Raw genomic sequence first — 21175 nt, 5'->3', positions numbered from 1 at the left:
CTTGTTTTGTTTTGTTTTTCTTTTTTACAGTCCATCTGCCTATTTTATTTTCCACAGCTTCATAGAGCCATGCCTTAAAATGAACAGATATGGACAAACTTAGCAATAAATGTGATGACAAGTGTTTGTGGGACATCCTGTCTTTCCTGTTTCTATTATGGAGACAGAGAGTAGTCACATCAAAGAAAAACTCCTACCTCTATTTCAGTTGGGATTTAATCCTTAAAACTAACCAAGCAGACAGCAGTTCCACTGAGAGAACAAGATAAATTGGAAGGGATGTGAGAGCTTGGAAGTATAAGCAAGTAATTATCTTACTCAATCAGAGGGAGGGCCAACCTTAATGGGGTATTGCTTGCTAAATTAAACTGCAGGAAATCAAACATGTAAATCTCACTTGAGATGTAACCAACTTTCCAAGCCACAGAAGTTCAGGCTGAGTTAGTGTTCCTTGTTGTCTCTTGCCATAGAACTCTTAGAAGAGCCTCTGGACAGATGGTATTAATACAGAACCAACAGTCAATCATCTCATTGATTCTTTTTCATACCACAAGTGATTTGATGATGATTTAGAACATCAACAGTCAATGAATTCACACAGATGCTATACCTCAGTGGTTGAGAGAATATCTGAGCTAATCCTAGCCCACCTTCTAACTTATGTTCTAACCTCAAGAAAGGTACTGAATACATTAAGCTCTCTTTGAGAGGAGGAAAGTAGAACTGAACATTTTAGCTGCTATGGCAACAGGTACCATTTACATCTTATGGTTTTGTTCTTGGAAAAAATCTACTCAGCAGCAGAAATGGGGACAGGATAGGAAGGGGAAATGGAACATGTAGTTCCAAGACCTTCTGGCCCAACCTCTGTGTAGAGGATTTAATAGCAATAAAGCCAGAATTCCCAGTGCAGGGAATTTCCATTCCCACCACTAATTATATCTGCATACTGAGCTACAGCTGAGGAAATTTGAGGTATTCTAAACCACAGTGTCCTTATTCAATTTTCCCCTGATAGATAAAACATAGAAATTTATATTAAATATAAACACCAGGTATCTTACTATGTTCCCACTAGCAACATATTGAACTGTAAGAGATAATCCCATTGTTTTAACAATCTATTTATCAATTTTAAAAACCTAGGCTTTGAGAAATGTGCTGTAATTCTTTGGCAATTATGTAGCAATATAACTAGTTACATAAGAATTGTTATTTTTTCCCTTATTTCCAAAGATTGTGTTTAAAAAAAATCAACATTTTTTAATGTTTCCTTTCTCCTTTTACTTTTAATCTTTTTCCCTCCTTCACTTCTTTCCTCTGTACTCAAGTATGGTTGAATTTTAGGTCCAAAACTTCTTTCAGGTTTTGGGATAACTCTTTGATCTAATTTCATGTTCTTTAGGTAAGAAACCTTGAAGTCTGGGATGTTGATAGTTGTCTAATCACCTGCTGATTTAGAACCCGGAGAGTTTGAGGAAGCTAGAGATTGGTATGCATGTACCTAGCAGAGCAGTTACTGTTATGAATTTCAGGTTGGACCCACTATCCTATGAAATGGAAAGCATGACAAATATAGGGACTACAACTTAGAAATTGGGTTGGTGTCAATAAGAGTTCTTATGGACAGTTTCTGTGATACAAAAATCTGATCCCAACTTTTTATTCATTTATGCATTCCTTCCATCCTTCATTCTCTCATTTAAACACACATTTATTAACTTCTATATTGTTTGCAGATATAATGATGAGCTAAGTAGACAAGGTGCCTGCTCCCAAAGAGTTGATGGTTTGATTAGGAAACAGACATTAACCAAATAAGTAGCATATATTTTTAAATTTAAATCCTGTGAAAGAAAATCTCATAGTGCTCTAAGAGTATAAACATAAAAAGTGACACTGAGCTGGCACCTGAAGGGTGAATTGCCATATGTGTCTTATTGAAATTTCCACTTTCATATTAAAATTTTTATAGAAACTAGTCCAATCTCTGCACACAGGTTGTAAAAAAAATGATTCGATGGGGAAGAGAATAAAGAAAGATGACAGTACCTGACTCTTCACATATAAACTTTATTAAGCAGGAATTCCATCAGTTCTTAGATCCCTTAAGAAAGTACTCAAAGCTTGAAACCTTGCACTGAATATAAGAAAGCAATTTGTATCATCTGGGTAAGAAATCATTAAATAGAGATCTGGAGATCTTGAAGATAAAGGATGAAAGTTTATCCTATGCTGGGCCATAAGTCATCAACAGATTTCTTATTAGGCTCCTCTTTGGTTCTTAAGTGAGCCCAGCATGTGTTATGTGTCACAGTCTAAAGGTATGAGTGAAGTGGAGACATCCAAACATTAATGCTCAGAACAGAGTTTTATACAAAAAACTGGAGGCCTTTTTCTCTACTACAGACAAAAAGCAGGAACTAATCAGAAAAATGAATAAACTCTATCAAAGACAAATAGTTTTTTGGAAATCAACATAGGATGATTATCAAATGGCTTGATGTGGAAGGACTGAGATCAGACCAGGTCTGTGAAGTGTCATTCTGATGTCATACAATGTGAAATCTCAGCAGAGAGAAATGGACTCAGAAGTGCACAGATGCCAAGAAACAATGTTTGGCATATTATCTGATTCATGATCTCACACTGACCATCTTTGGACTTACTTTGGGGATTTTGTCAGGGTTACAACACTTCCTAAAAGCAGATTAACTCATGGGATTGTTTGCTGATTTACCTAGGAGCCAACATTCACATTACTTGGGTTTTAATATCATCATCACCAAAGTCCCCTTACCCCAACACTTTGAAATGTTGTGTGGTATCCAACACACTATGTATTATTGCGTGGTGGTGTTGAAAGAAACTTTAGCACTTACCCAGAAACACGCAACAGAAAGAATCAGCCCTTGAAGGATGCATATGTTTTAAACATTGCAATAGTGTATTCAATTGATACTGGGTTTTGCCAAGGTAGAGAAAGAACTGGTTAGCCAAGAAAAATAGTTTATTCCCTTTTATTTATATAGGAAAGGCTATGGAGGAGATAATAGAAAAGGGTGAGAGGTAGGACAGAATTAGGAGTTGCTGAGTACTTACAACATGGCAGACACTGTGTTGATGTTTTATATCTAGCATCTCACTTAATTATTAAAACACACATGATTATTCCTCCCCCCCTCCCCTCATCTCCTGAAACTGTTAGGAAACTGAGGACCAGATATATTATGCAACTTTCTCAAAAGGCCCACATTTAGTAAATGATAGAACTAGAATTGGAACCCAGGAATGTCAAACTTCAAGATCCATGCCTTTTCTAAGCCATTCAAGGAGACGAGAGAGAATATTTGATAAGGAAACTGAGATTCTGGATTCTAGGATTCTAAGACTCTGGGGAAGAGATCAGAATGAACTTTTGAAAGCACAAAGCTGGAGGAGGGACCATATGACCCAGGAAGACACGAAGTTGGTATTAAGTACAGGATGTTAGTGTAGAAATAGATAGAACTGGGAGCTATGAGCACTATTCATTTTGCAAATCTTGAAATTCATATTATATTTCCACAAACAATCCAGAAGGAATGGTATTGAGAAGATGAATGATCCAGGAGATGAGCCCTAGAGACTGGATTCTATTCTTGGCTCTTCCACTTATATGTCATGTGACCTCTCTCGCTTCCTTATACATAAATTGGAGCTAATAATACTGTAGTTATTGGGATAAGTTTGAGATAGAAGCTAGTAACAATCAGCATAAGATGGACAGTAGAACCATCTGCATGACATTTGAAAACCATGCAAGCCAATCAGTGTGGTCAAAGGGTTGTGAATTCAGAGAAATAACTACAGAAAGCAGAAACCTAATGAACTGTATTGTAACTGGATGGTCTGGAAAAAGGCTGTGTAGAAGAAAGGGCAAAAATTACAAGTGCTCTCCTGCCCTGTCCAAAGGAGAGAAAATTGTTTTTTAGTATTTAGACTAAGAGCTGTTCAACTCTGGGAGAAAGAACTTTTTTTTTAAAAGATTTTATTTATTTATTTGACAGAGAGAGAGAGAGAGCAGGAACACAAGCAGGGGGAGTGGGAGAGGGAGAAGCAGGCTTCCCACCGAGCAGGGAGCCCGATGTGGGGCTCAATCCCAGGACCCTGGGATCATGACCTGAGCCGAAGGCAGATGCTTAATGACTGAGCCACCCAGGTGCCCTGGGAGAAAGAACTTTTAAGGCCAATGAATTCTTTTTTATCTTACATCATGCTCATCAAGCAACCAATGACCATGAATATTTGGGGTTTTTTGTAGCTACTTTTATACTGAGAAGGAGGGTTAGGGCATCTGCTCAATTTAGGGGCATACTCCCCAGTTTTTACTTTATGAGTTATCTATTGCTGGATAGCAAATTATCCCCAAACTTATTGGCATAAAACAATGCATACTTATTATATCATAATTAGCATGAGTCAGGAATCTGAGCACAGATTTGCAGGGTCCTCCCTGCAGGGTCTCTTGTAAGGCTACAATCGAGATATAGGCAGAAACTTCAAGGCTCAGTGTGGGGTTCAACTGGGGCAGAATCAGCTTCATGCTCACTGTGTGGTTGTTGGTGAGATTCAGTTCTCTGTGGGCTGTTGGGCTGAAGGTCTCAGTTCCTTGCTGGGTGCTGGCCAGCAGCTACCCTCAGCTCCTTGCCTTGAGATGCTTTCCATCACAGTAATTAAGTGAGAAGAACCTGAGAGAGAAAATACCAGCAAGAGAGAAGTTACAGCCTTTTGTTACCTAAAAAATGGAAGGGATAGCATATCATTTTTACCATGTATTGTTTGTTAGAAGAAAGTCACTAGGTCCATCCCACACTCACAGGGAGGGGATCACCCAAAGGCATGAACACCAGGAGAGAGGGAGCACTGAGAGCCATGTCAGAAGCTGTGTATCACACTTAGATATCTACAAACTGCTGTAGCAAAGATAGGATTCAATCGTGATTACTAAAAACTAATGCAGATGACTTAGGAAAAATCTGAAGTCCCCTTTACTCTGTCAAATATCCTTTCTGTAAATGAAAAATTTAGCCACTTGTTTTTCAGTAAAGGAGTCAAGGTAACTGATATTAATTAGGGCCATAAAAAAGCAACCACACTGAGGCCTTGTTCTTACTGTGGCCTCAGGAAATGGCTCTCTCTTTGAGCAGCCTACTTGTGAGCAAGCCCATGTGAATAATGTAAACTGAGGTCCCTTGACATGTGCTTTCCAAAGTATATTTACACTCCACATGGGTCAATAACCTTGATATTTGGCAGAGGTCTCTGAGCAGATGATGGAAATATTTTACCTCACATTGAGGCCAACTCTCTTGTGTTGATATTTCAACTTAGAATATAGGGATGAATTGAGGGAAGAGAGGCAACGGTGAAGGATGGGTGGAAGGGAAGGAAAGAAGAGCAGAGACATTTTTTGTTAAGTATCAAGCTTTATAAATAATAAGGGCTTGATTCTAAAGGAAAGCTCCAGTAGCAAACATAAGGACGTGGGAGCCTCGATTAAAAAAAAAAAATTCATGCTTAACTCAGAATAGTTCAAGGGGGACAAGAATCACATTAACTTGTACCTGCTTTAATGAGACACTAAGGAGAAAGGTGTCTGCCTGTCTGGAATGCTTGTGCGTGAATGCCTTGCTGTTTTGGTTTGGGTAGAGGAATAAAACCTTTTGTGTGTATTTCTGTTCTTTTTAACACTAGCAGCATCTGAGCTATTGACTGGGGAAATTCGAAGATCTTAAGCCTAAAAAAAGATGCCATTTCCTTTGACTTCCATTTCTTAGAAAATAAGCATGGTGATGCTAAGTACTTAGGTTATTGATTTGCTGGATAATTGATACTCTGAGGTATACAAATTCTCACAAGGTCCCTCAAAGGAGCTACCTTAAGTTAATAATGATTAGGAAGATTGTATAGAATGTGCTGAGTGGAGATCCTGTCCATCTCTGGGTTCCAGATTGGAACACAGATGCTGCACTTTGTCAAATCCTGTTTGTATCTCACCTTGGCTGCACAGTTGATGGGAAATCTGGAAGCACAAGAAGAGATCTTTTGGAGCAGCTGACTTAAATGTCATTTCAGTTATTTGCTTTGAGTTCTAAACATGACATGTGAAGCCTTATGACATGTGAAGCCAGTCTTTTATTAATTCTCCTGCAAATAATGGTCATTGTTGAGATTATAGGGTCTTTCAGTCACAATTTTGCAGCAGCCATCCTGTGTCAGGCTCTGTCCTGGTTGCTGTGTGGGGAATATAAATCGACCAAAAGATTGGCTGTCTTGGAACGCCTTATAACCCAAAGAGGCACACAGGTAATAGACAAGCATAAAACTGGAATATGAAGTAGAGCTAAGAGCAAGGATTTTGGAACCAATGTAATTAGGTTTAAACCCTAGTTTAGCCACTTACTAAGAGTGTGGCTTTGCATGTATTATTTAACTATTTTTATCTTCAGTTTTCTCAGCTATAAAATGAAGATAACAGCAGTGATATCCTGATAGGATTATTGTTAGGAAAAAATGAATTGATATACTATAAAACTCTGAGTGTAGTGCCTGTTACCCTGTAAGTTTCCATTAAATATTAGCTATTTGCATGTCTTTCTGGTTTAGACTCCTTGTTCAACCTTTCCTTAATAGCCTCATCAATAAAATAAGCCTGATATCATAAGCTCTGACAATGTAACAGATCTGTCAGGAGACTCAAATAAAAGCACTTACACTTTTAAGGGAAAACACAATGTATGTGTTTATTAATGAGATTTGTTTTTCAAGTTCAAGTTCAGGACAGGGTTAAGTTTGTGTTTGTAAATGTCCAGGAAGCTGTGAGGGAGATCCAACAACACTGTGAAGCTGTGCCGAATGTGGTCTTTGGAATATGAGAGGAAGGACTGTGCTTCCTATTTGTAGTGGAAAATTGCATAGTTTCTCAGCCTCTGCTTTCTTATTTGTGATAAAAGGATAATAAAGGACATATTATGGACTTGTTGTGAATATTAAAAGACAGCACATATTTCATGTACCTGGCATATAGCAGATAGTAAATAAAAGTCACCTTATGTTGATATGAAAAGAAGAGGGAAAGGTGAAACATGGAAGGAAGACCATGGAAGAAGGGTATTGAAGCCCAACATGGACACTCATTTACACAAACCCCAGTAACCCAACTCAAGTCTCCCCAGAGAGCAGACACACCAGGTGCATGCAGTGGGGCATACTCTCCAGTTCTGCTACTTTTCACTTTGATTCACCTTATATCTGCTGTCTCTTGCTGCAGCCCCAGAATTATGTTGAACACCACAGTTACGTTAAGTAACTGGCCAGAATCAGTCCTTGTGTCAGACAGAAGAGGGGATACAGTTCTCTCTGGTGGTTCTAGAAGCTGAGTTTTTTTAGCTTTGAGAGTTGGTGCATGAACTACTTTGATATTTACGATCCAAGTTGTTTCTCAGTCTTGATTAGACTGTCCCCTTCCATACTTTTATGAACTATCAATTTTAATTTTGGTCACATCTGAGTAGAATCCAAGTGACCTATGGAATTTTTTCCCTTAATCTTACTTCTCTCCCCTTTCCCCATGATTGGAGCATCTTAAACCAGAAAAGGTTTTAGAAGCCACCTGGTCCAATTCAACTCACCCTGTATACATTGCCTCCACAATGGGCTTGACCAGTGGTCATTTAGAAACTCTTTGATCACTGTTACAATTTCCTTCAAAATGCCAATTGTTCTGCCATGGGCCTAATTCTCAAAAAAAGGAGGATGTATCTCCATTCATGGTTACTTCTTATCATTTAATTTTTGTGCCTGTGAGTTATATCTCTTTTTGTCTTTTGAAGCTTCATGAAGCAAGGAGGAGGAGGAAGAAAGAAGGATGCTCTGATCTAAGACAGATTGTTTTTCTATTTTTAAGAATTATGAGTGATTATGAACATCAATGGTAATTGAAAGGAAACAATAAATTAATAGCCAGAAGCATATTGATGGGTCAAGAGACTAATTTATTTAGTGGAAAGGTTAATTAATTGGATGTGTATGTGATAAAGATATCTCAAGGTGATATTTTAATTGACAGTCATATCATTGGTGAGGAGGATAAGAGAGAAAAGTGTTACATTAGAGAATTTCAACTCAGTGTTTCTGATTACACTCTCTCTGACTCTGCACTAATAAGGGTAGAGAATGAGATGTGGTTTCCTGAAGGTCCTTGAGAGGAGATGGCAAGGACATATCAGCTGCCCAGCAGATGCTCATTCACTGTGTACCCCAGCCATTTTCTTCTCTTTCCCTGCTGCTTATCAAAATTTGCAGAAAAAAAATAAAGATATGCCAGAGTCCTTCTATTACATGCATTAAAATGGACATATTGCACTTGTCATTAATTGTAGATGAAAGACTTGGTCCCCATTAAAGGAATTTTACGCGACGAAAGGAGAGGTATATGGACACAGGAGTCAACTTATAACAATCTTACACAGAAGACAAACCCTGTTAAGATCATATGCTAAAGATTTTTTAGAAAAAAAATAATAAATCAGTAGCGTCAGTGAAAAACATGGCTTTACCATAAACAGTAATTCTGAGGATGTTTTTGAATAAAAACACTCATTTAAAAATATTATCAAAAAGAACTTTATATTTTAAAAAGTAATCTTAATATATGTTATTTCATTTACTTCATATGGAATGATATTATGTGAATAACATTATTTTGTGTCAGATTATTGCCTTTTACCTCAAAATCCATCTGTTATTGACCTACTTCATTGCCATTATAGATGCTGGGCTGTGTCTTAGAAATATTTCCCTTGCCAGTGAGTGTGTTAGAAAGACACTGCAGAAGAGAGGGGATTCTGGTTTCTGTGTTCTGCTTCTTGGTTGGCTCCTGTGAAACATGATGACCAGTATTAAGCTGGACATTTAGTGAAGCTCACTTTTGGCTTGGCAATTCTGGCACCAGCCTTGGTCCACCTGAACCCAGCAGGTGTTTCCTATTTGCCCTGCTTGCATTTTCCTGCCCTCCAGCCTCAGTCCAGTGACCACGGACATTTCTCAACCAGGCAACCAGGTAAACCCCGCTGCCATTCAGTGGGCTATGTCTACAACTCAAACAAAGTCTAGATTCTAGCTTTGGAGTCCCTTTTTCCAAATTTGTTCCTCTTGGGGACTCTCTTTCCACCTTAGGGTATTCTTTAGCATTCTCTTTCATCTCTTCTTTGGAGGTAATCATCCATAAATAATAATTCTTTATATCAAGTGTTTTCTGTTCTAATTACTGTGTGGTTTCTGTCTTTGACTGGACCTGATACATACCTCAGGTAGCAGATGCTTCTGGTGCTCTGCCCATCTCTGCTGTGCACACACCATTCCACTCGTTGCCCAAGGCATTCTTCTGCAAGCATCTGTGACTCTCTGCTAAGGCTTTGTCTTTGCCTTTGCATGGCGCAGGCCAGGCATATTGAGGAGTTTACATCTCTGGGAGCAGCCCTCAGCCATTAACAGATGGGGACCTGGGGATGAATACACCATCTTCTTCCTCCTCAAGTGCAGCAACTCATGGTCATGTTCTACAATGTCTTCCAGAGCAACTTGGGGCTTTTGAGCCTCAGTCGCTCACAGTGATTATCTGCTCAATAACACATTTTTTATGGGCTTCCTTCCCCTCCTTGTCTCATTTCCCCATTCCCCCACCACTGTTCCCTGAAGTCATCCCCCAAATAAACTATTTCACTACAATTTTTATCTCAGGATATGTTTCTAGGTGAACTCAATTCATCCCATTTCAGAGCTGAAGGAATGAAGAGGAGGAGAATGTAATTGTTTTGTCTGAAGTCAAATAGTTGAGTAGTGGAGTTAAAAACTCAGTTCATCTCAGTCCAAGTCATTATTTACATTTACTTCAACAAATATCTCTATAAAGATCATTTTAACCACATATTAAATTCAGACCTATTAGTCTAGTCTAAATACATAAATCCTAGATTATAGGTGCTTCACATCTACAAATGTGATCAAAACAGCATACGATTGCTCTTATGGCTTATATACACGGCTGTTTCTGTGTTGAAATATAATGCCCTGATTTCTAAGCACAAAAACTATCTGTAATTAAAACTAGGAAAAAACATTAGACTGGTTTTTCTTGGGATACATTGTCTGTACTCTTGGGGGAGAACTTCCTCTCTCAGACCATGGTTCACTAATCTTGTAATTTTGACTTGCTGTTATAACCAATACCATTCTTTTACCAAGCTAGGCCTTATAAAACTGAGATGCACCAATGCCATCTTAAGAATAAAAATTTTCACAAGGATATCATTAGGCTAAACTCTAGAAATAGAAAAGATAGCAATGTAAGGAGCCTATTCTAATTAGAAAGTGACATGTTCACCTATTAGAATGGTTTTAAAACATAGAGGGATATTTGAAATAGATAGAAAATGATGAGTCTCCTGGAAGAAGGTCAATATTGATGTACTTTTTATTAAACATCTAATATATAATAATATATATCATTATATATATTACATATATATTCAATATATATATATTGAATGATATATATTCAAACTCCTTTCCACTTATGACCTGCTTTATCCTATTGGGTTCCTTTGCTCTCTAGACTAGAGCAGTAGTCTCAAACTTTAGCAGGCATCAGAATCATCACAGGGGGCTCACCCCCAGTTTCTGATTCTGTAGGTCTGGGGTGGGGCCTGAGAATTTGCATTTCTAACTAGTTCCTGGTAATGCTGATGCTGCTGGTCAGGGCACCACATTTTGAGAACCACTATTCTAGAGCAGTGTTTTTTCAACCCTGTGTACATCCTGGAGTTACTTGGGGAGTTTTAAACATTACTGGTACTTGGGTCCCACTCAAACTAAATCAGAATCTTTGAGGTCAGGGCCAGGAATCTGGTTTATGAAAGCTTACCTGGTGATTCTAATGGGTAGTGAGTCAAGAATCAATGTCTATCCAAGTGTTTCTACAAAACCATAATGTGTACACCTGAGGCTCTTGATAAAATGCAGACTCTGATTCAGTAGCTCTGGGATGGGGTCTAAGATTTTGCATTTTTAACAAGCTCCCAGATGAAGCTGTGCTGCTCCGGGGACCATATTTTGAGGACCAGGAGTGAGAAATGCTGCTCTTTTCTGTAGATATGGTTTTTCTGTAAGTTAAACAGAGATATACTAAATAATTCAGGTCTAGGGCTCAAATATTTTTGAGTACTAGAAGCTGGAGATGACAATTTGATTATGTTCTACAGGTCCTCGGACTAGAGCAGGGACTCTCATGACTCATTTTGGGCAATGGGTTACCATGGCAACTTTCAGAAATCTGCTTTTCAACCTGAGGGCTCCGGAACATCACTGCCAATCACAGCAAGGGACCTCAAAGACATTAAAGAGTGTTAGCCATGTGGCTGCAGCCACTCAGATGGCTCTGTGTTCCCTGAGATATGGCTGAGTCTGAGCCCCTTCCTCAGCAGCAGTTAACACTGACCTCCGTGCTGAGTTCAGAAATAATTCTCCCTCAGGACAGATAAACCATAGTGAAGAATGAACTGCCAGCTGGAATTCAGGAGCCTTAGTATTGGTAGAAAATTTACCATTGAAAGCAAGAGTACCAAAGGGTAGAGTACTCACTATTTACCCCAGAGGGAATTCTTAAATAAGAATGGTCCCTTCAGGTTAGTATATTGGTTTCTTACAAAAACAAACAGCATGGACACACTTTTAAGTTCACTTCCTCCCATTTTATTCTCTGTTGTACTCAAATATATCACATATATATGTTCTATTTTTACCAAGCCAACTGAAAAAACAAAGACAAAAAAAAAATAACCCAAAACAGCCTTAAATTCAGTATTAAATTCCACCCCATTCCCAGCTTCTTATCTCCATAGGGGAAAAATCTAAGGCAGAAGGAAATAGTCTGAGGAAGCATAGTTTTGCCCATAGGAAGCATCTTGCCCACCCAGCTGTGTTTTCTAGAATATGTATTTTATTTAATTCCCTTGGACAACAGGTGCAGATGTGCTGGTCTCTGCCTCACTGGGCTGTCCTCATGTCTTTTGTGAGCTCTTTATTCAGGGCTCTGTTGAATTTCACAACCCAAGGAACAGATTCTTTCAGGACACAAGCAGCAGGGAGTGACATTTAGCTTATTCCCTCTGGTGGGACCTACTCTCTCTATGGGATAACAAGGGGAACCTTTGAAGGCATCCGTGTGAAGTGGCAGACATTTCCTCATCTCTGCTTCCAGCTAGAGGAGCTATGGGCAACAGGGCAAGGCCCCTTGCCACAGGGAACATTCTGAGGCTTTTGGCTGACCATGCTCAGGTCTTCTGTGTCCCAGGTAGTGGGCGTGACATATATATATATATGTCTGATTTATGAGGCAACAGCAAATTTCTGTAGAGAAATTTTATGGGCGAAAAAAAAAAAAGATACATGTTTATAAAACATGTTCATGTTAGTGAATAAATTTGCTGGATCTTTCTGTAATTGTAAAGAGTTTAAAATAAAGTTTTCATGACTAAAATTTGGATGGAGATCCAGAAGCCACACAGGTTGGGCCTAAGATGGTTAGGAACAAAGATGGCATATTTTTCCCCTGGTGCTTCCCCCATAACTTTTTAAAAAGATAAATGTTGACTTGATTGGTAATACAGGTAAGGAATAGATTGCAGGCGACACAGTGTAAAAGCTAGATTATGGCCTCTGTACAGAAAATGTCAAAGGGGGCTCTTTTTTCAGAAGTTAGCCTGGGACTCTTAGGGGAGGGGAAGAAGGAGGGAGAAGGAGAGAGAAGGGAGAGGGAAAGAGGAAGCTGGGGAAGAAGAGGTGGGGGAAAGAGGGCTGGAGGAATGAGGAAGGGAAGGGGGAGGGAGATGAGAGGAGGCAGAGGAAGTAGGAGAGCCAGGGGAGACCAAATGACATTTGCTTAGCATTCACTATATGTCAGGCAGTGTGCTTTCACATAAATTACTTCATTGACTCTTCACAAAGACTGCAAATTAGATATATTTTAATATTTGATTTTTAGATGAAGAAATGGGGGCTCAGAAGTGTAAAATAACTCGTCTGAGGTCACAGAGTAAGGAAAAATGGTTTGAGGCAAACACTCATTTTTGTCCCTCCAAAACTCCTGCCCCTTTCTCAACATTGTATTTATTTGGTGTGTGTGCCTTTGGATGAACTGAAAGAAGTAGGCAAAGGAAAAGCCATTTGGAACAGTCTTTCATTGAAACTGCACGGGTTCTGAGGCTCTGTTTTCAGTGGTGATGGTGGTCTAAGGGGATACTACATTTGGAGCCTTACAGAGTTCTATAGTAAAGGTGATGTCTTATAAGGCTGACGTTATACCTCATGAGAAGAAGCAGCCGGAGCAAGAACTATTCGGAGCAAGCTATGTTCACTGCTCTGGATAAAATCATAATCTTGACATGAGCAGTTCCATTTCACACAGGGGCCATCCATAGCAACTGTCATTCTCTAACCAAGTGGTTGGCTTGCTTCACATCCAAATATGATTCCTCCCTATTCAGGAAGAACTGACCAATTTATAAGGCTTCAAAAGGCATTTTCACTTTTTTCTTCTTACTAGAAAATCCAAATAAAACAGGAGAACAAAGACCTACAACAAATCAAGAGGAACCAGTACATGACACATAGTAGGCACTCAGCCATTACTAGTTGAAGTAATGAATGAATGTTCAAAGCGCTCTTGAAGAAAGCGATCAATTATTTTCATGAAAAAAAATCATTGATGTGTTAGGAACGCTATGGAAATAGTATTGTACATAATTGTCAGTTTCAATTGGTTTGATTCTAGTTGTTCCGCCTCCCACAGAACCAACTCCTCATTATCTAAGAGATGATTACACGGTTTAGGGTAATGTTTCTGGAGTTTGCTTCCTGGAACATCTATATCAGAATCACTTGGGACCCAGCCCATATCTTAGGGATCAGGTCTCTAAAGTCTCTATTTTATTAAGATCCCCTGGAAATACGTCATTTGAGTGAAAGTTTGAAACTACTGATATAGGGGCTGAACAGGTGTCTCTTATACGAGCATAGACTCAGGCCTATCTTTAACAGAATGCAGATGCTAGTCCACCTATGTATACATTAGCTAGGACTCAGTCTTGTACTACTATAGATTCCAGACCAATATTTCCCAATATTTAGTGTATATAAGTCACCCAGGGAGTTTACTAAGTGGGAGATTTCCAGGCCCCACCTAAAGGCACTTGGTTGAAGCCAGATCTAAAGTTTAAACAAGTACCCCATGTGATTCTGATGCATGAATGCTGCTAACCTCACACCCAATACAGAGCTCTTCTGGAAAACAGTATTCCTGTTGCATAGTTATGCAACCTCTGAAAGGACCCTTTGTTAGTGATTTTACCACCTCTCCAGGCAATAAACTCCATTTATAAGTGGCTTTTATCACCAGAAATTTCTTACGTTGAATTAAAATAACATCCTGTTAATCTGTCTGTCTGGTTCTCTTAATTAGAGCTACACAGAAGACTTTAGTCCCCAACATTGTTTTTAAGAAAATATACTTGACCAAGAAAATAAGTGCTTTTCTTTCCTGTGGATCCTTGTTTTGCTTCTTCAGCAGAGTGTGTAGGTGAGGAAAATGTAGAGATCTAAACATGCATCCCTAATAAGAAGAGAAGGGCTTCTGCTACTTACATTGCAATAATGTTTAGAAAATCAAATATCTAGAAAAACTTGCGAATTCTCATTTCCTGGAATAATACCATAACACACATAAACAAAAAAAGCAAAACACGTCATTCTGAGCTGCCCAGGATATGGGGGAGTTCTGTTGAGCAGAATAATGATGATGAGGGAAAAGGTGAATAAGGAGCAGGTTAGGACTGATTCAGATGAGGCAGGTGCCCTCCTCCAAGAAATCAATGGGAGCCCTCCTTTGTTGCGGGTGCTCATTCATTTTTGTCCAGCTGCAGATCTCTGAGGGCAGGCATCTGATTCTTAAGCCAACTACAGTCAGCCGTTAGGAGTAGATACAGAGAAGGGGGCACTGGCTGGAAAAATATGGGCATGTTTCCAGGCATTTCACTGGGGCTTCCTCAAATCCTCACAGTTTAACTAATTTTTCCCATATGTATGCTTCCTTAAAAAAAAAACCCAAATATTTTATTTTATTCTATTCACATATTTCAAAAGGAAGTAATTACTAGTAAAGTTTTAAAAGACAACAAGAATGGATTTGGACATGAAGGGAAGGGTACTCAGAGTGGCCATGGGTAGATTGGATTTATCATTTAAAACAATGTGACTGGGCAATTTAAAATAAAGTCCATGGCCCAATTATTCATTTTTAAAATGGGGATAATAGTAAGTCACTTTTAGCATTGTTTGACAATTATATGAGGAAATATAACATGTGTTAATTTCTAAACATCTGTTGGTACATAGTCACTACTCAAAAAACAGAATGTCAGTCATTATTGTTAACATCAGTAATAGTAGTGCTAGCTTGCCAGAATATTCACGCACTAACACCAATTAGTCCTCTTTGAATGATACTAAAAATGATTATATAGGTCAGGATGAGCAAAAGGGAGAATGAATACAAACATAAATACACTAAATCTGGAAAGTTGCCTTTGCCTCAGTTTTCCCATTCACTTAGGTAAGGAGAGAGTGAATTTTGGAGGTGGAGAAGTAGAATGCATTGTCTTGAGTAACTTGCCTGATAAACATGTACTGTTTCCTTTTTTCTTACAGATTTCTTTCTGCTGCTTTAGCCAATTTTAAGGTACAAGATTCACACATCAGAGGTTTTGGTTTGTTTAGATGTTTTTAATGATACAATTCTCAGTTTATTCTTTCTGATGCAAACTAAGAACAGGGGGACACCAGAATGTAAATGCGATGTTTTCTAAGAATGTCTGGGATGATTGGGCCCTAAATGTTCTTAAACATCAAATAAAAGTTGAGTGAAGGTGTTTAAATCATTACCAAGCCAGCATCTGAATTTGCATGTTGGCTGAGACGCAGGGGACATTATAGGTTCTAGACCATCTCCAGCATCCAAGCTGTGTAATCTCTGGGACTTTTTATCTCTTTGCAAAATGAGAATGAAAACACCTGCACTGCATAACTTACAGCATTGTTGAGAGATTTATGGGAAAAAAATGAAAATGCTGATCCAGTGTAAGCTGGCCTCAATCTCACATGTCATTGCTCAGAAGTCTTGGCTCCATTTTGGAATTTGCACTGGTCTACAACCTCTTCTGCAAGAATAGCACAGGGGAAGGATACAGCCAAGGTTCTCTCCCTCATTTTGAGGTCAAAATGGCTTAAAGTAGTTGTGCTCTCATATCCCACAGACCAATTTTGGGCTCCTGAACAACAAAGTGTGATGCCTGGAGGAGAGACATTTATGGTAGACATTACGCTGCTAGTGGGGGCAGCCTTCATTCAGGTCGTTGGCGTGAATCAGCAGAGCCTAACTGGGTGGAGCCCTCCCTACCACCATGCCAGAGCCCACATATTTGATACTCCATCCATATTTTTATTTCATTAATAAAATATGACCTCACTGTTCTTTTGTAATCCAGAAGCGTGAGGATACATTTGTTGCAAACTGCATGCAGATAAAAGGGGGATTCCTTTTGAAACTACACCCTCTTAATAATAAATAACTTTTGATCTACTAGACATAACAGTAGTGCATTTCTTGTTAAAACGGCAAGCTTTTTCTTTTTTACCAAAATGAAAAGAAAACATTCATTTCTTTATAAATATTTTAAATAGTTTAAATACATATTTCATACCAAGGATATAAAAATAGCCTCTCTTTTTTTTTTTTTTGATAAATAAAGACATGTTCATTTACATGGCAAATAACGTGCAAGAGCTAACCACTGGCCATCAGCTCTATTTGACTGATTGTCTAGGAGATGACATGCAGTGATAATTGTCCCTTTGCCTTCACAAAAAGAAAAATAGATCAGCAGGAGCTGTGCACTCCCGAGGCCAACAGTGCTGTGGATATTGTTCAGGAATGACCAACAGGCACTCAGGAAAAACCTTTGCTGCACTTCACAAAAGTCACCTAGGACAAAACGAATCCACAAATTCTTTGTCTGGGACTTCTAGCTGCTCAGACCCTCAGGGTCTTTGGACTTTTAAAAAGTCTGTCAAACAGACCAGTAAGTGAATACCTGTATAGGAAACTGTTTCTGCTGTGTTTCTAAGGATCTAGCAAGTGTTTGCTACAGTATGGATGTGGTTCTGCCTTTGGCTGGCTCCTCACGCACTCGCCTGCTGGACTCCCAGCTCTGCCCCATCTTCACACCTGCCCGAGGCAAAAAAGGCAAACTGAAGCTGTCATGCAGTGGTGGGTTTGAAACTGGCAGCCGCTGCACGTGCGTGAATATCATAAGTTTATGGCTTTATTATCTTTCATTTCCGCTGTGCTTGTGACAATTTCCAGTGGAAAGTTCTCCAAAGGTTCCATAGACATCGATGCCGCTCCTTCCCTGTCCCAAGATCCTGGCAAGTTTTCCAAACTGAAGGAACTCATGGCTCCTTGGCTGAGGCTGCCCTCCTCTGATCTGCTTGGGAGAACCAGGTGCAATGACGTTTCCGAGGAGGAGCAGACAGAGGATGAGAGAGTCGCCGAAAGGGACTGCAGAGGTGTCAGTGTAGAATCTGAATGTGGAGAGATGCACCTTAAAAATTGCAGATGACCTTCTTGGACAACCTGGTAGTGGGCAGGTGAATAATCAAGGTTTGGAGAATGATAAAGTTCACTGTCTGCTGGATTTTGCTTGTGAGCTCCAGTTCGCTGGGGGCTGCTCCCCACAGAGGAGGGATCCACACTCCAAATGTCTGAGGTGACATTACCATGACAGAGTTGTGCTTGAGTATAAGCAGCTCCACTTGCTTGCAAGTGTAGGCAAGGTTGGTGCGTACTCCAGGTCATCCTGGTCTGTAAGCTATCCCTGGAGGGACACACAGATGTGGTGTGCAGGGAGCAGAACTGCGACGGCTGCTGGGGCGACAGAACGTTTTCTAGAAGTCGCATCACATTCCTCATGTCTTTACCTAACTGAGAGACCTCCTGAGTCAATGTCGTTACCTGTGTGGATAAAGCAAAGCAGAAGACAATAGTCAGAGGTGCATGGCACTGATTTCAGAGCAGTGAGGCAGGGAAACGAGATTTCTCAGCAAGGTCTGAAAGGCTGCTCCGCGTCCAACTCCAGCCAAATCCAAGGGGTGAATGGAGAAGTTGGCACCTGATATAAAGCCATCCTTATTCTGAGGGAACCTAAAGAGACATTCATAGTCTGGCATTCTTAATCAGTAACTCTGGCGTTCTTGAACAAAATCAAGAGACAGGGGTCAATTACCTCTTGTATCTCTTAAATACAGGCAGTATCTTTTACTTCCCCTGAGTTAGTGGGTTACACAGTGGTGCACACAAATCATCCTGGACACCTCAAAAGCCAGTATGGAGTGGTGGGTGTTGTATGTAAAGCACTCAGCACACCATCTGTCCAGAGTAGATAGTAAATGATAGCTCTCACTTTTGTCATTTCTGGCCAAGATCCATGCTTATCGTAGGCTCAGGAGCAAACCGGCCTTCAGTGGTGATGAAGGCGGTAAGCGAGAACCCACACCAGGTTTGCGAGGAAGGGAGTTTGCAGAAGGAGGGAAAATAGCAAAATAAGAGAAACCTGCTAGGCAGGTAGGTGCAGATCAGCATAGTGGAGAGCCTGGGGGTGTTGCAGTTGATCAGTGAACCTGGAACCTTGTGGGATTATAACCCAGATTGTGTGGTATGTGCTTTATTCACTTTTCTATGTAAGTCATTTAGTTTTTGTGAGATTTTCCAAGTAGACACAACTCTCAAACACCTAAGAACCCCTGAAGAGTCTTCATTGTTCCTTTTACACTTAAAACCAATAATAAAATTTGCCAGAGGATTTGTTTTCTTACCAACCACATCACTTTTTTTAACCATGGAAGACCACCAGAAGATTGAATCTAGCTTTTCTGGAGTGTTTACATTCTTCAAAGTGAGGAAACTCTGTATTTCAGAAAGCAGGATACAAACATGTATCCCCTAAACTTTGGTGAGATTTGTAACACTAACACAATGTTGTAATACTTTGCCTTCAACTGCTGCAAGACTGTATTTTATAAAGGATCTTCTATGACTTGAGTTTACTATCATGAATCAAAAAACTCCAATGTAAGCAGCTGAACCTGTTGACTATCCTCAAAAAACTAAAACAAAAGGCAGTTCCACTTTAGTGATGCCAGATCCAAGATTGCTGTTTTGGGCAAACTTTTTTCAACATTGATGTATACATTCCTAATTCCTCCAGCAGCTTAATTCATTCCACTTCCTGCGAGTGCGTTCTGAAACTAATTCTCCCTGGCAGGCCCATCAGGAGGTAGTGCCGCTTGAATCAGGCATTTAAAAAAGGCCAGAAGGAGGTTTTTCCATGGGTCAGGCAACCAACTGGTAACACCTGTCTTGAAATTGCCAGGCCAAAAGTATTTCTGCCTTTCTGCTAGCATGGAACTCGAGGGACTCAATCGAACGCTTGTCTGGGCTTTTCAGCAGATCTGAAACTTCTGGCGATAAAAAGATACCTCCGAGCCTCACATTGAAGAAGCAAAACAGTGAATCTGAGAAAGATGCTATGTGTTTTGAAATTTTCACTGCAGGTTGTCTAATTTCGTGACCTGCCAAGCCTCAATTTTTTTTTTTAAGATTTTATTTATTTATTTGTCACAGAGAGTACAAGCAGGGGGAGTAGCAGGCAGAGTGAGAAGCAGGCTCCCTGCTGAGCAAGGATCCTGATGCAGGACTTGATCCCAGGGTCCTGGGATCATGACCTGAGCGGAAGGCAGATACTTAACCAACTGAACCACCGGGCGTCCCTGCCAAGCCTCAATTTTAAAGTGCATGGCTCACATTTAAATCAAGATCTGGATCTTGGCACTGCAGACATACACCCATGGGCTCCATCTTGAATTGATAAGCTCTTCTATCAAAATTTCAGAAGAGAAGGCTGACACTAAATGAGATATTTGAAGGGATATATTGACCACCCATTTCTGTGGACTATCTAAGCTTCATTCCTGTATCAAATTGACCAGGGGTACATTAGCTCCCAGTAAAATGCTTTCAATAGGTCTTTTATTAGGATTGAATAAAAACACAGTCTTTGAAGAACCATTTGCATTTTAGGTACATCAACAATTACGTTATTCAATAAATCTTTGAGTAAATTTATAATACAATATGCTTTCAGGTACCTTTTTCTCTATTGGATCTATAAACAGTGCTAAGATAATGTATCCCTGGCTATTATTTCCCCACCTGTAAAATAGGGACACTAAGGCCCAGAGGTTAAATGACATTTTTAAGGTCCCTTATTTCATGAAGGACAGTCTTTGGCTTAGAATTCAGGCCTTCTAAGTTTGGTGCTCTTTCTGTTATAGTATATTATCACATGGGAAAGGAGATATTGCTTAAGAGTTGAGAGATTTTTGCTAACGTGTTCAGAATTTGTGAAGGGCCCAGATGACACAAAAAGGTAGCTTCGTGTGTAAAATCTCTGAAATGTTAATTCAACATCAAGTAAGTAAATACCATCATCTCTAAGTCAGAAACCAATTAAGCACAGCAAAATCTCCTCATATCAAATTATACAAATAAAACAACAAAAACAGCAAGAGGAATTTGGAGCCAGACAATATGTCAACATACATATTTTTGATGAACTATTGTTTCTAGACTTCAAAATAAACAGGTATTTTTCCACAGGTGAAATACCATTTGATGGCCACATCCTTGACATCAAACTTTTACCGTGCATTTGTCCAACTTGGAGTTTATGAACTTTGAATGGGAATCCAGAGTCTTGACTGGCTGCCGGCATGTAAACAAGCATTAATATTTCCAGAAAACAAAATCACTATATCAGCTTGAACTAAAAGCTGCAAAGAATCCAAGGAAATAGAGCTTTCTTTAGCTCTGAAGGGTAATGATCAATATATATCAGGGAAGAATTCTGTCACTGTATCGGGACACACCCCTGCACCTTATTAAAGTTACATGAGAGAATTAATC

General features: G+C 39.5%; 1 protein-coding gene and 1 long non-coding RNA gene across 4 annotated transcripts in view; one reads left to right on the top strand and one right to left on the bottom strand.

The window, feature by feature from the left end:
• Positions 1–21175, top strand: part of LOC144381844 (uncharacterized) — a 290946-nt gene that overhangs the window by 241047 nt on the left and 28724 nt on the right. The gene's annotated exons all lie outside the window — the stretch shown is intronic.
• The window catches only part of KCNH8 (potassium voltage-gated channel subfamily H member 8), a 369992-nt gene continuing 363998 nt past the window's right edge, over positions 15182–21175 (bottom strand). For both annotated transcript variants that reach the window (XM_078072240.1, XM_036099185.2), the window contains exon 16: positions 15182–18166. In XM_078072240.1, the coding sequence (XP_077928366.1) occupies positions 17462–18166 (705 nt within the window). In that variant the 3' untranslated portion in view covers positions 15182–17461. The remainder of the gene's footprint in view (positions 18167–21175) is intronic.

This window comes from Halichoerus grypus, chromosome 1, assembly GCF_964656455.1.
Source record: "Halichoerus grypus chromosome 1, mHalGry1.hap1.1, whole genome shotgun sequence".
NCBI classification, from domain to species: domain Eukaryota; kingdom Metazoa; phylum Chordata; class Mammalia; order Carnivora; family Phocidae; genus Halichoerus; species Halichoerus grypus.
The sequence above is the reverse complement of the archived record's forward strand: the minus strand, read 5'-3'. Positions and strand labels throughout refer to the sequence as shown.